The sequence below is a fragment of the Acanthisitta chloris genome, unplaced genomic scaffold, assembly GCF_000695815.1.
Source record: "Acanthisitta chloris isolate BGI_N310 unplaced genomic scaffold, ASM69581v1 scaffold2744, whole genome shotgun sequence".
Taxonomy (NCBI): domain Eukaryota; kingdom Metazoa; phylum Chordata; class Aves; order Passeriformes; family Acanthisittidae; genus Acanthisitta; species Acanthisitta chloris.
Window position 1 is genome coordinate 1,067 of NW_008667476.1, and position 11,286 is coordinate 12,352.

Consider the following 11,286-nt stretch of genomic DNA (forward strand, 5'->3'; position numbering starts at 1 on the left):
AGGCTTACTGTGAGTAGTTGAATATTTGTGTGTTTGTGCATGGCTTGGGCTTCAGCTTGGCTCTACTGATGTGGCTCATGCAAGAAAGATAGAGATTGTGACCTTACATGCTTATAGTTTGTAACACAACTGAGGGGAGAGCACAAACCATTTGAACTCCCCCAGGTGTTGGGCAGTGCTGTAGTTGGTGTGCAGGTTAGAGAGTTTCTGTGGTAGTAATTACCAGTGCAGCTCCCTAAGGAGGAAAAGGGATTTGATGGCTTGTTTTGAAGGTGTCTTTTAATATGAAAATATTGTGATAGTGTTATTTTCTAGTAACCTGATTCCTAGTCTTTATAAGCTCTGAGAGTGCTAATTTTGGGTTGTAGGTTAACTGCAGTTGGGTGTTTGAGAGCCACTTCTAGCTGAATGAGAGGAGCATTCATTGGTTTGAAGCAATGATGGAGCAGCCAAGAAACTGATTTTTACTGTCCTGGAATATTTAGCTTTCAGTTTTCTATATCAAAATCTAAAGGGGGCACAGACAATAATTCTTCAATGTCTTTGTAGGGGTAAGAAATATGGTGACACAGCAGATGAGTGTGCAGAAGCTTTTTTTTACTATGGAAAATCTCTTCTGGAGCTGGCAAGGTATGGTGACAGCTGGTCCGTTGAAGTCTGTCTGGTGTAACAAGATTTCACCCTTGCATGGACAGGGTTTGCACCAGGACTTGCTATGCACAGGGTGGCACTGGGTGGGATGGGCTGTGGCATTGCAGCTTGTGCAGGTCCAACACTGATGTTCTTTATTAGGAACTACAATGACAGGACAAGGGATAATGGGCTCAAATTGAAGGAGGGGAAGTTTAGGTTAGATATTAGAAAAATTTTTTTTTCTTGTGAGGGTGGTGAGACACTGGCACAGGTTGTCCAGGGAGGTAATGCCTGCCCCAACCCTGACAGTGTTCAAACACAGGCTGGATGAGGCATGGAGCAGTGGGGAGGTGTCCCTGCCCAGGGCAGGGGTTGGGACTAGATGATCTGTATACTCCATTCCAACCCCTACAGTCCTGTGATTCTATGATATTGCAGGAGCCAAGGGATAACAAACTTTTGTTCCCTTTAGATTGGAAAATGGTGTGCTGGGAAACGCCTTAGAAGGGGTGCAGGTGGAAGAGGAAGAAGAAAAGTCAGAAGATGATTCTGCATTGCCAGCTGTTGATGGTATGTAAAGCTGCCTGCTCTGTCCTGGAGGCACCAAGCTGTGTGTCCTGGTTGAAATGGTCCAAGTTTAGTCTGTTGGTATCTTGGGTAGCTTGAATGGTTTTGTTGGAACTCTTGGCAGTCTGAATGGACTTTTTTTTTATGAAGTTCTTTTAATCTTGCTTAAAAACACACAAAACCTGTAAAACATGTGCAAGGAGCTGGTCACTGAAAGCGTGTGTCAGGGGTCACCAGGTGTGTGTCCTGACGCTGCATTCAAACCTGCTTAACCCTCACCACTGACTGGAACTGCTTTGTAACCTGCAGCAGTACAGTGTGTGTAGTCTGACAGATCAGAGTCTCTGTAAGAAGTCCCAGAGCAGTATCTGTTTCACACTGCCCACAGCTGGAGATGATACAGGAAGTCCTGTCCATCCAGACTGTTTAAGCACTGGCATCTCTTGCTTAGCTGTGACTAAAATCGCTGGCGCACAACTGCACACTGCTCGCGCGGCCGCTTGCAATGCTGCAGTCTGGGGAAGGGGTTTGCTTAGCTCAAGTGACTTATTTTGGTTGTGTCCTAATTCCTTATACTTGGAAAATGAAGATTTTAGCCATGTCATCCAACTTGGTGACAAACCAACACACTGGAGGGTCTGAGGGTGGTGTTTTCAGTGCCCATTAATGTCTTTATCACTAAACTCGAAGAAATGTTTATGCTTCCTCAATCATGTAGAAGAAGCAAGGGAGGAATTGAGAGAACAGGTTAATAACGCCATGGGGGAAAAAGAGGCCCAAAAGTCTACAGAAGAGTCTCCAGTACTATCTGAGAAGGAAATCAAAGAGGAGGATGTTGAAATGAAAGACATTATGGAAGGAAAATCAGAAGAAGAAGCAACTGCTGATAAGGATGTTAAGCCTGAAGAGAAGATTGAGGTTTCTGTGGAAAAAGAAAAAACTTCAGAAGAGCAGAAGCATCAGGTAGCTGAGGAGAAGGCTGAGAAAGAGGAGGCAGCTGTGGAAGAGAAGGTGGTAGAAAAAGAGCAGAAGACTCTGCCTGAAGATAAAGTAGTGAAGGCAACTGAGGAGAAGGATGGAATGATGGAAGTGTCAGACAAGGAGCCAAAGGCAGCTGTGGAAGAGACTGAAGCTGGAGAAGTGGCTGTGGAAGAGAAGGGAGAGCAGGAAGCAGCTGCAGAAACAACAGAACAAGAGCCAGCTGTGGAGAAGGGAGAGGCTGCAGAAGGGCAGGCAGAGGCAGATGTGGAAGAGATGGCAGTAGCAGAAGATATGGCAGAAGCACAGGCAGCAGCTGCTGTGGAACAGAAAGAAGCTGCAGAAGGGGAAGCAGAAGCAGCTGAACAGAAGGTAGAAGAGAAGCAGGAGCCAGTAGAGACAGCTACAGAAGAGAAAGCAGATGAATCTAAAGAGATAGAGTCCTCAAAGGAACCTGTTCCCACTGAGGGCAAAGAGATGCCTAATGACATGGAAGGAAAGGCTGAAGTTGCTGTTAAGGTAGAGAAAGAGGAAGAGAAAGATGACCTGATGGAAGAGGGTGAAGGTGCTAAGGTAGAAAAAGAAGAGAAAGATGACCTGATGGAGAAGGGTGAAGGTAACACTGAGAGGAGAAAAGTACTTGTGGGTGGATGACTTGATGGATTTGGCTAACACTGGGTAAAAAGTGTTCCATTCAGAATTTTCTGTTCGCCTTAGAATAAGGAAAAGGCACAGTAAAGGGGCTCTTGAAGGGCTTTACATCTAAGTAAAGTTTTAAGGAATAGTGAATAGTCTCAGTTTCTCTAGACTAACTGCTTAACTAACTGCAAAGCAAATCTTACTTGAAAGCAAACTGACAGCCCTGTGTAATGTGAGAGTAATGGCTAGGCTGGTGGAGAATACTGAATGGATGTTCACTTGCATGCACCTGGGTTTGTTGCACTAACCTCCAAATAACTTGAGGCACAAGTTACCTCTGGTTATGACATTTTATTTTAAAACACTGGTGGAAAAAATGGAACAGCTGAACACAATAGTAAATTTGCTTTTGGTAGGGGGAAGGAGCTCTGAATTTGAGTCTTTCTGGTGGTCATTGCAAGTGAGAGTTTAGTTAGCAAAGCTAAACTTGGTTTGCTGAAGGCTTATTGCTGCTCCCTAGTGCAGTTTTCCAGCTTCTGCCATTCTGCTTTCCTGCTTCACTGTAGCTGTTTCTGGAGTTATGTTGAAGTGACCCAGCAAGACTTTGTGCCCTTTGCAGTGTTACTTCATGTGACCTTAGTAGGCACTGTGGTGCTTTCTATTGCACAAGTTAATTGATGAGCTGATAATTGCAACTTTGCTTGTCAGTAACTTCACAGGAGGGGCCTTACTTCAGGAGTGGTAAATCTTTGGTCCAAATAGTTCTGGACCATGAAAGGATTTGTTCTGCTAATCACAGTGAACACTCAGTGGTGCAGCAGGGGCCTAACAAGGTGTCTGGAGAGTGTGACTGAGCATAAACTAATAGTCCTTACCTGCTCCTCATCCCATGAAAGGCTGCTTTACATACACATACTGCTGCTTCTTTTCCCCAGCTCTGCTAGTGTGAGGAGCCCCTTGAACATCCTGGTCTGGCCCTGTGTCATTCCAGACTCCTCCCACTAAACTTTTAACTTCCTGACATCTCTTCTGTGTTACCTTTGATGGAGGTGTCCTCATGTTTACAGGTTTGGCCCTCTCTGGTAGGTGTGTGCTTTTGGGGAGTTAGACTAGCAAATTAGCAGGCTCTTTAGTCCCCACCCCATTGAGCTCCTGTTACTCTGAATTAGCCAGGAGTTATGATACAGGAATTGAGAGTGTGACTTCAGCGTGCAGATCAGCAATGAATGCTCTGAAGTTATTAGCTGTATGCCTTCACTGCACATTTTCCCAAAATGTTCTCTGCTGGTAGAACAGATGCTCCTGCACAGTATTAGAAGTCAAATCAGTGCTACACAACAGCAGGTTCATTAACAACATTGCCACTCAAATGCCTGACATGAGGAACATGAACTCAGAAACAGACTAATTTGTGTGCAGCTTGGCAGCCATCTTGCTGGAAACACTTGTCTTCTGTAATGCATGAAGTCCAGCAGCTGGCCAGTGCCTCCAGGGCTGCTCAGGATCCCATGGCTCAGTGGGAATTGGCAGTGCATTTGTAAGAACTGAATTCTGTGAGTTTGTTCAGCATGACATGAAGGTAAAACTTGCAGACTAAGATACTGGGACTACTTTATTCTATTGTGCCAAACAGTTCCAGCAAGATGGCTGCTGCTGCTGAGAACTATGTGTCTGTTCCCTTACATCACACCTCTAACCTGTCACTGGAAGGATAAGGGTTGGATGTAGTACCTTCTGCCTGACTCCATGTTGAGCAAACAAGAACAAGTGTTCTCATCCATCTACTTGCCTTGTAGAAACAGAAGAATCTGAAGAGGAAGATAAAGAGAATGATAAAGCTGAAGATGATAAGGAGAATGAGTTGACAGTGGAGGACAAGGTGAGTCTGCTGAACTCTGATACCAGTGCTCATGGAAGGCTGTGGTGCTGGCCTAATGATCATGCTGATGTCCTTATAAAAGCTCAGTTGTTTTTCCTTTAGTCCTAGGTAGGAAATTACTTTGGAAAGCCAATAGTGCCTAAGGAAGGGGCAGTGTTACACCTAGTCTGTGGTGTAGGATCTTGCTCAGCTGTGTCTCTGAACTTGGGTTTGTTCAGCTGCTCTGAAACAAGTGCCTGTTGGTACCTGAGTAGTGCGGCCTGGTAGTGCAGGGGCAGGCAGGGAGAGCTGCTTTAGCTGTCACTGTTAGGTACTTGGAACAGTTTGTTCTCTGCTTGTTCTGTTGTCTCACTATGCATGTTGAATGCTCCTGGTCCAGTAAACCATGATCAGGATGGGAATTTATTGGGAAGTGTAGTGCTGCTCAAACCTGAGGTGTGCATTGATGTAGCATTCAAAACACCTGGGAAAAGCTGAAGCCTCAGTGTGGCACTGAGTATGCTGGATAACTGTTTAAATTATTGTCTGTCCCTTTCTCAGACTGTTCAAAGGCTCGTTATGAAAAGGTGGACCAACAATTTCTTTATTTGATTCATCTAAACAGCACCTTTAAAAAAATAATCTTGAGGTAATACTGGTGCTCTGTGCCCTGTTATTTCTGGAACAAAAATTAAAGCCATATGAACTAGGTGTGAGTTTGTTTCACTTAAACATCTTTACTGTAGGTAAAGTCTCAGTTGATGCGAATAACCTCTTCTACATGTTCTTTTTGGGTTTTTTCCTTCTAGTGGTAAACTGTTTACCTTTTGAAGTATTCCTTGACAACACTGATTAGGAATGTAGTGTTGTTGTTTGATGTGATCTGTAACCAAGTCACTTAATCTTTTATGCCTTTCTAGTCTTTACAGGAAAGTGAGGAGGATGAAGTTGGAAGTCTTGAGCTAGCCTGGGACATGCTGGAGTTAGCAAAAGTCATTTACCAGAGGTAAAGGGGGACTCTGTGTAAACTGGAGCTTAGCATAAACAGTTAGTGAATATTAGTTATTTAGTGGCATATTCTGATCAGGATTTGAAAATAACTTTTTCTCCCCCTTGATTTAGACAAGAAACAAAAGAAGCTCAGCTCCATGCAGCTCAAGCTCATCTGAAGTTAGGAGAAGTTAGCATTGAATCTGGTGAGTAATACTAATTCTGATGTGCAAAGTGTTTTTGTCACTCTGTTTTGTACTTAGAGCTAAGTTAAGGCTGTGAAGATGAAAACAAATTAGACTTGTCATGATAGTTGCAGATTTGTGAAAAGCTTTGGAATCAATGGATGAACAAGTTGGTGTCTTAAAGGGGGATAGTCTATGCTTTTCCTGAGCAGTGAAAGAAAACTAATGTTCTGTAACATCAAAATCAGCCTTGTGTTCTGCTTTCTGAAGTGATCCAACCCCAGCCTGTGAACTTGGGAGAGATTTATTGAGTAGAGTCACTGAGCTTAATAAGAGATGTCAGTGCTGTGCCACTGTCAGAGCATAAAGACTGCAAATGACAAATCCTAGGGTATGGTCAGGAAAGACTGTTACAGTGCAGAACAAAGGAGTGGGAAGCAGGCCACAGGTTTGTGCCTTCTCATGTCTCACCTGCCTTTCATGTAAAAACATTTTAATCTTGTTTAATCTCAGTAGTTTTTCTCTGGGGCAAGCATTGGAAATAATCTGACAGGCTCCTGGGCCAGGGCTACAAAACAAAGGTTGTGTCACTAGAGCACATTCAGTGGAGAGCTTGGTGGGAAGGTGGCAGGGACTGTCCTTAGCCCTAGGCCCATGTTGCAGCTGTGGTAGCAGGTAAAACAGGAGGATTGGAGTGTCTGGTTTGACATGGCGGCTCAGTTTGCTGTGCAGTAAGTAGACAAAGCAGACACGAGAACTGGTGGAACTGGCCTGAGCAGTCTGTGAGGGGGAGGCAGTGCTGTCACCTGATAATCTGAAAGCAGCGAGTGCTGTGTTCAGTGCTGGCTCTGTTTGCAGGCTAAAGAACCTGTAACAAAACAGGAGTAATCAAATGAGGGTTTAGACTGTGCTTGTTTAGATAATGAGTGTGGTTTGTAAAGACCATGTGGCTTTCTCCTATAGAAAACTACACACAGGCCATAGAGGAGTTCCAGGCCTGCCTGGCCCTGCAGCAGAAGTACCTGGAGGATCACGACCGTCTGCTGGCCGAGAGCCACTACCAGCTGGCACTGGCCTACCACTACAACAGCCAGTTCGATGAGGCTGTCCTGCAGTTTGGGAAATCCGTGGAAGTCATTGACAAGAGACTGGGTGAGTGGATTTCTAAAGCTGCCCAGTGAATGAGAGAGCTTCCACAAGGCAGAGCAAGCTTTAACTGCCTAAACAGTAGTGAGGTGTGCTCATTGCATGCTGTGTGGTCCTTGCTGGTCTGAAAGCAGTGACTGTCCTGATAGCAGAACTGTTGAAGCTGTGTGTGTTAGTAGATAGTTGCCTTTGGATGTTGGTAACTGGACAGTTACTTTGTCTCAAGTGTTTTTCCATGATAACTGTTTTGCCTCAGCAATGCTGACTGAAATAATAAAGAAGGCAGAAAATGGGTCCCCTGAGGATGAGAAGGAGATTGAAGAACTGAAGGGATTGCTTCCTGAAATTAAAGAAAAGATAGAAGATTCAAAGGAATCTCAAAAGAGTGCAAGAGTAGCTAAGCTGGCACTGAAAGCAACTCTGGTGAGTGCATCCTGTGGTTTCCTTTTGACCCAACATTCTTCCAGTGGAATGTGAAGTAAATCAGTAATGGGAGGAGCTTGGATTTGATCAGGGGCCTGGTGGCTGTTCACAGGTGTTACAGGCTCTTCATTGTTCCAAACTAAACTGAACTGGATGGACTTCTATGGCATTTAGCATGTCAGGGCTGGAAATGATGCATTAAGCAAATATGAGAGAGGAGCAAGTATTGTCTGTCCTGTGTAGAGTGCAGTGCTGGGACATGAAGGAGCTGAGTTTTCTGTCCCTCACTAAGCTCCCTTGTATGGTCTGGCCAGAATCTGTTTACTGTTTCTTTGCTTTTCTTAAGGTTGGAACTACATCTGGCTTTGCACAAAGTGAAGACAGTGGTTCTGTTTCCACAGTAAGTTAATTTAAGGTGGATATTGTTAATTCCTGTCTGCTCTAAGGATTACTGTTTGCAGTTGCTTATATGTCAATGTCTGTCTTGTCAAAGGTTCCAGTCAGAAAAGCAGCTGATGGTGCATCTCAGTGTGTTACAGACATCTCTCACCTAGTCAGGAAAAAGGTAAGTCCAGAAATGACTATTTGAACGAGCGATTTGTTCAAGCACCACTGGCTTGCTCTGTGGTTTTGGATTTCTTGTCTTAAAGCTTTTTTTCTTAACTTAGTTCTATAATGGGGAAAGACTCTAAATGCAGAAGTAGTCCATGAAACTCCTTTCCACTGGAAGCCAATGAGTCTGGGAACCATCTGCCTCCAGGAGACCATTCTTGGTGGTTCAGCACCCTGCCTGACCCACACTGGTGTAACTTCTGACCCAGTTGTGTGGCTTCTGCAGGTGCTCTCTGAAGAAGGGCTTCCTCTGCTGAGGACCCTCCAGAACAGTCACCTGCAAATCCTAAGAAAAGGGCAGGCACCCAGGCTGGGCTGGGTTCCCTGCTTTCCAAGTGGAAATGGAGACGTGGACTTAACATCAGTTTGCCTTTGCTGTACTAATAATAAGCTGTCCCTTAAAGACATCAGGTACTGCGCACTTGGTTTCTTTAAAGGTATCTGTGTTGTCTGGAAGTCTTTGCTGATATAACTAAGAGTATCCCCTACAGGACCTTAGTTTTTATGTGGCTGTGGCACAGCTTGGCCTCTGTTGTTCCATTGGCCTCTCTCAGTTCAGGTGTGCCTGGACTGACTTTGAGCTGCTTTCCACTAGTGTTTTTATATGCTGTAGATGCCCTAAATCTGCCCTATAACCACTGGGCTCAGCAGTTGCACATTCCCTTGCCAGACTATAACCAAGGATAATTCAGCACTAGAGATTCTGGCACCCAAAGGATGTCTCTGGGATATCTTTGTGGTGGAGACCTCAGTGCCTCTGGTTAAACCCTAGCCCTGAGGTGTCTGCCCTGACTCTGGCAGGCAGAGGGTGGGTTGAGGATGTGCCATGGCCTATAATGCTCACTTTCTCAAAAAGATCGAAACTTTAATTTGTACTTAGTGAAGATTATAAACAATTTTGTCTTCAGAGGAAACCAGAGGAGGAGACTCAGCAGGGAGACAATGAAGCCAAGAAATCTAAACCAGAACCGGCTGTCAATGGTGGTGGTGGGGATCCTACCCCCAGTGGAAATGAGGTTGCAGAAAAAATGGAAGAGGAGGTGGGAAGCTGAGCCAGGAGTTGGGCTGTGCTTTTCATTTTATTTTTCCCCCCTCTCTGTTCAGGGATGGTTCTGTGCCTGGTAGATATCCTGGTTTTATTGCCTGCTGGTCTTGAAAAGACTTCCCAGATGAGATGGGGGAATATTCCCAGTGGGAAGGATGCATGTTGTACTGTGGTGCGTGACCCTGTGTGGGCTGGACAGACCCAGCTGTGGTGCCTTGTCACCTGTGAGGTGGGACAGAGAGGGGTTCTGGGTGTTTCAGCTGGGCTAAACTCCAGCACCGTGCCCTTCCCCAAGTCTCTTCAATACTCCTCCTGGGTTTTTACTTCCCTCTGGGCTGTACTTGCTAATGTCAGTGCTGCAGGGTAGTGTTGGGCTCTGGAGACCAGCAGAGCAGCTCACACAGTCAGCTGAATCTTCAGGCTACTGAAGCCCTGGGCTGCTGCATGAGTTGGTGCTGTAAGGGCAGTGTCTTGTGCTTTTATAAACAAACCCTTCTCTTCTCTTTCAGACAGAGAAAAGGCCACAAGCAGAATCAGGGGCTGCAGTTGAAAGCACAGTATGATAATACTTTTAACTTTGGACACTCCTCTCCTTACAAGGAAAATGGTTTTGTATATAGTGTATTTTTTCACTTTTTGGCAACTTTTGTATGACTTCAATAAAGACTGTAAGCAAATGGTTCCTGTCTTGACCCTCCTCCTGTGACAGGCTCCAGCCTCTGGTCCTGGCTGCCCCTCTGCTCAGTGCTGGGCTCATGGTCCCTTTAGCTTCAGCATTTCCATCCCCATCTGCCTCATGAGGCAGGAACAGGGGGTGGTCTGGGCCAAGGAGGGATGGTTGCTGTGCAGAAGAACAGTGAATGATACTCACTGCAGTCTTGTGTGGGGAAAGTCTAGATCTGATCTTTTTCCCTTCTGGGCACTGTGGTCAGAGCTGGGGCTGTGTTTGGTTTGCAGAATCAGTCAGGGTGGAAGAGGACCATAATGGGTCATCTGGTCCAACCTCCCTGCTTCAAGCAGTGCCATCTTAGGACACAGGATTGGAGCCAGACAGTTCTCAGTTATCTCCAGTGAGGAAGACTCTGTGACCTCTCTGGACAGTTGGTTCAAGTGTGCAGTGACTTGCACAGCAAAGAAGTTCTTCCTCATATTCAGGTGCAACTTCCTCTGCATTGGTTTCTGCCCATTGCCTCTTGCTTTATTGGTTTGCACCACTGAGAAGAGCCTGGCTCCATTCTCTTGGCCTCCCTTTCAGCCACTTGCATACATTAATGAGGTCATCTCTTCTCAAGACTGAACAGACCCAGCTCCCTCAGCCTTTCCTCATAAATGACATGCTCCAGTTCCTTAATCATCTTTATCCTCTGCTGAATCTGCTACAGGAGCTCCATGTTCCTCTGGTACTGAGGCATCCAGAGCTGGACAGAATACTTTAGATATGGTCTCATGTGACTTGCTGGCAATACCTGTCCTAATGCATTCCAGGATTCCACTGGCCTTGGCCTTAAGGGTGCCCTGTTGACTCATGGACAGCTTGTCCACTAGGACCCCCAGGTTGTCTGCAGAGCTGCTCTCCAGCAGGTCAGTGCCCAACTTGTACTGGTGTTTGGGGTTACTCCTTTGCTGGGGTAGGACCCTGCACTTGCCCTTTTTGAGTTTCAGGTGGTTGTCTGCCCATCTTTCCAGGCTGTTGAGGTCCCTTTGAAAGTGCAGCACAGCTCTCTGAGGTATTGTTAATTCCTCCCAGTTTTGTATCATCCTCTGATTCCAGGCTAAGTCTGAAGTAGGTTCTGGTGGTGCCTCCTATGAGCAGCCAGAAGTTGGTGGGGAAGGCTGAGGGAGATTTGTAACATTCAGAATGTTGTTGAGATGTGTCTTTAGCTCTGTTCAACCTCTGCTTTGCCCTTTTATATCCTGGTGTTTGTGCATGGAGAGCTTGTGAAGGTGGAGGGGATGTAAGAGCAGGTGCTAATGGCTCCATGGCTGTCCCTTGAGGCAGCCTGAGTTGAGTGCCTGCATGTGCCCTCATGGGGCTGGGAGTCTGTTCTGGGATGTGTGTGTTCATGGTAAAAAAAAGGCTAAGAAGTGAAAAGAGCAATGGGCAGAATCCATTTATTAAACATGTGACACGGGGCTGTGACACTTTGGAAAGCTGCCTGTGGGTTTTGCTGGGTCCCAGGGCTGAGCTGTGTGTGCCCCTGGTCAGGCTT

General features: G+C 45.8%; 1 protein-coding gene across 1 annotated transcript in view; it reads left to right on the forward strand.

Moving 5' to 3' along the window:
- The window catches only part of NASP (nuclear autoantigenic sperm protein (histone-binding)), a 10,681-nt gene extending 928 nt beyond the window's left edge, over positions 1-9,753 (forward strand). Inside the window, exons 2-14 of the mRNA XM_009072493.1 lie at positions 1-9; positions 515-630; positions 1,106-1,203; positions 1,919-2,794; positions 4,614-4,696; positions 5,605-5,681; positions 5,798-5,871; positions 6,814-7,002; positions 7,253-7,419; positions 7,766-7,819; positions 7,913-7,984; positions 8,940-9,071; positions 9,586-9,753. The exon at positions 1-9 is cut by the window's left edge and continues 85 nt beyond it. Coding sequence (XP_009070741.1) covers positions 1-9; positions 515-630; positions 1,106-1,203; positions 1,919-2,794; positions 4,614-4,696; positions 5,605-5,681; positions 5,798-5,871; positions 6,814-7,002; positions 7,253-7,419; positions 7,766-7,819; positions 7,913-7,984; positions 8,940-9,071; positions 9,586-9,639 — 2,001 coding nt within the window. The 3' untranslated portion in view covers positions 9,640-9,753. The remainder of the gene's footprint in view (positions 10-514; positions 631-1,105; positions 1,204-1,918; positions 2,795-4,613; positions 4,697-5,604; positions 5,682-5,797; positions 5,872-6,813; positions 7,003-7,252; positions 7,420-7,765; positions 7,820-7,912; positions 7,985-8,939; positions 9,072-9,585) is intronic.
- The last annotated feature ends 1,533 nt before the right edge of the window (positions 9,754-11,286 follow it).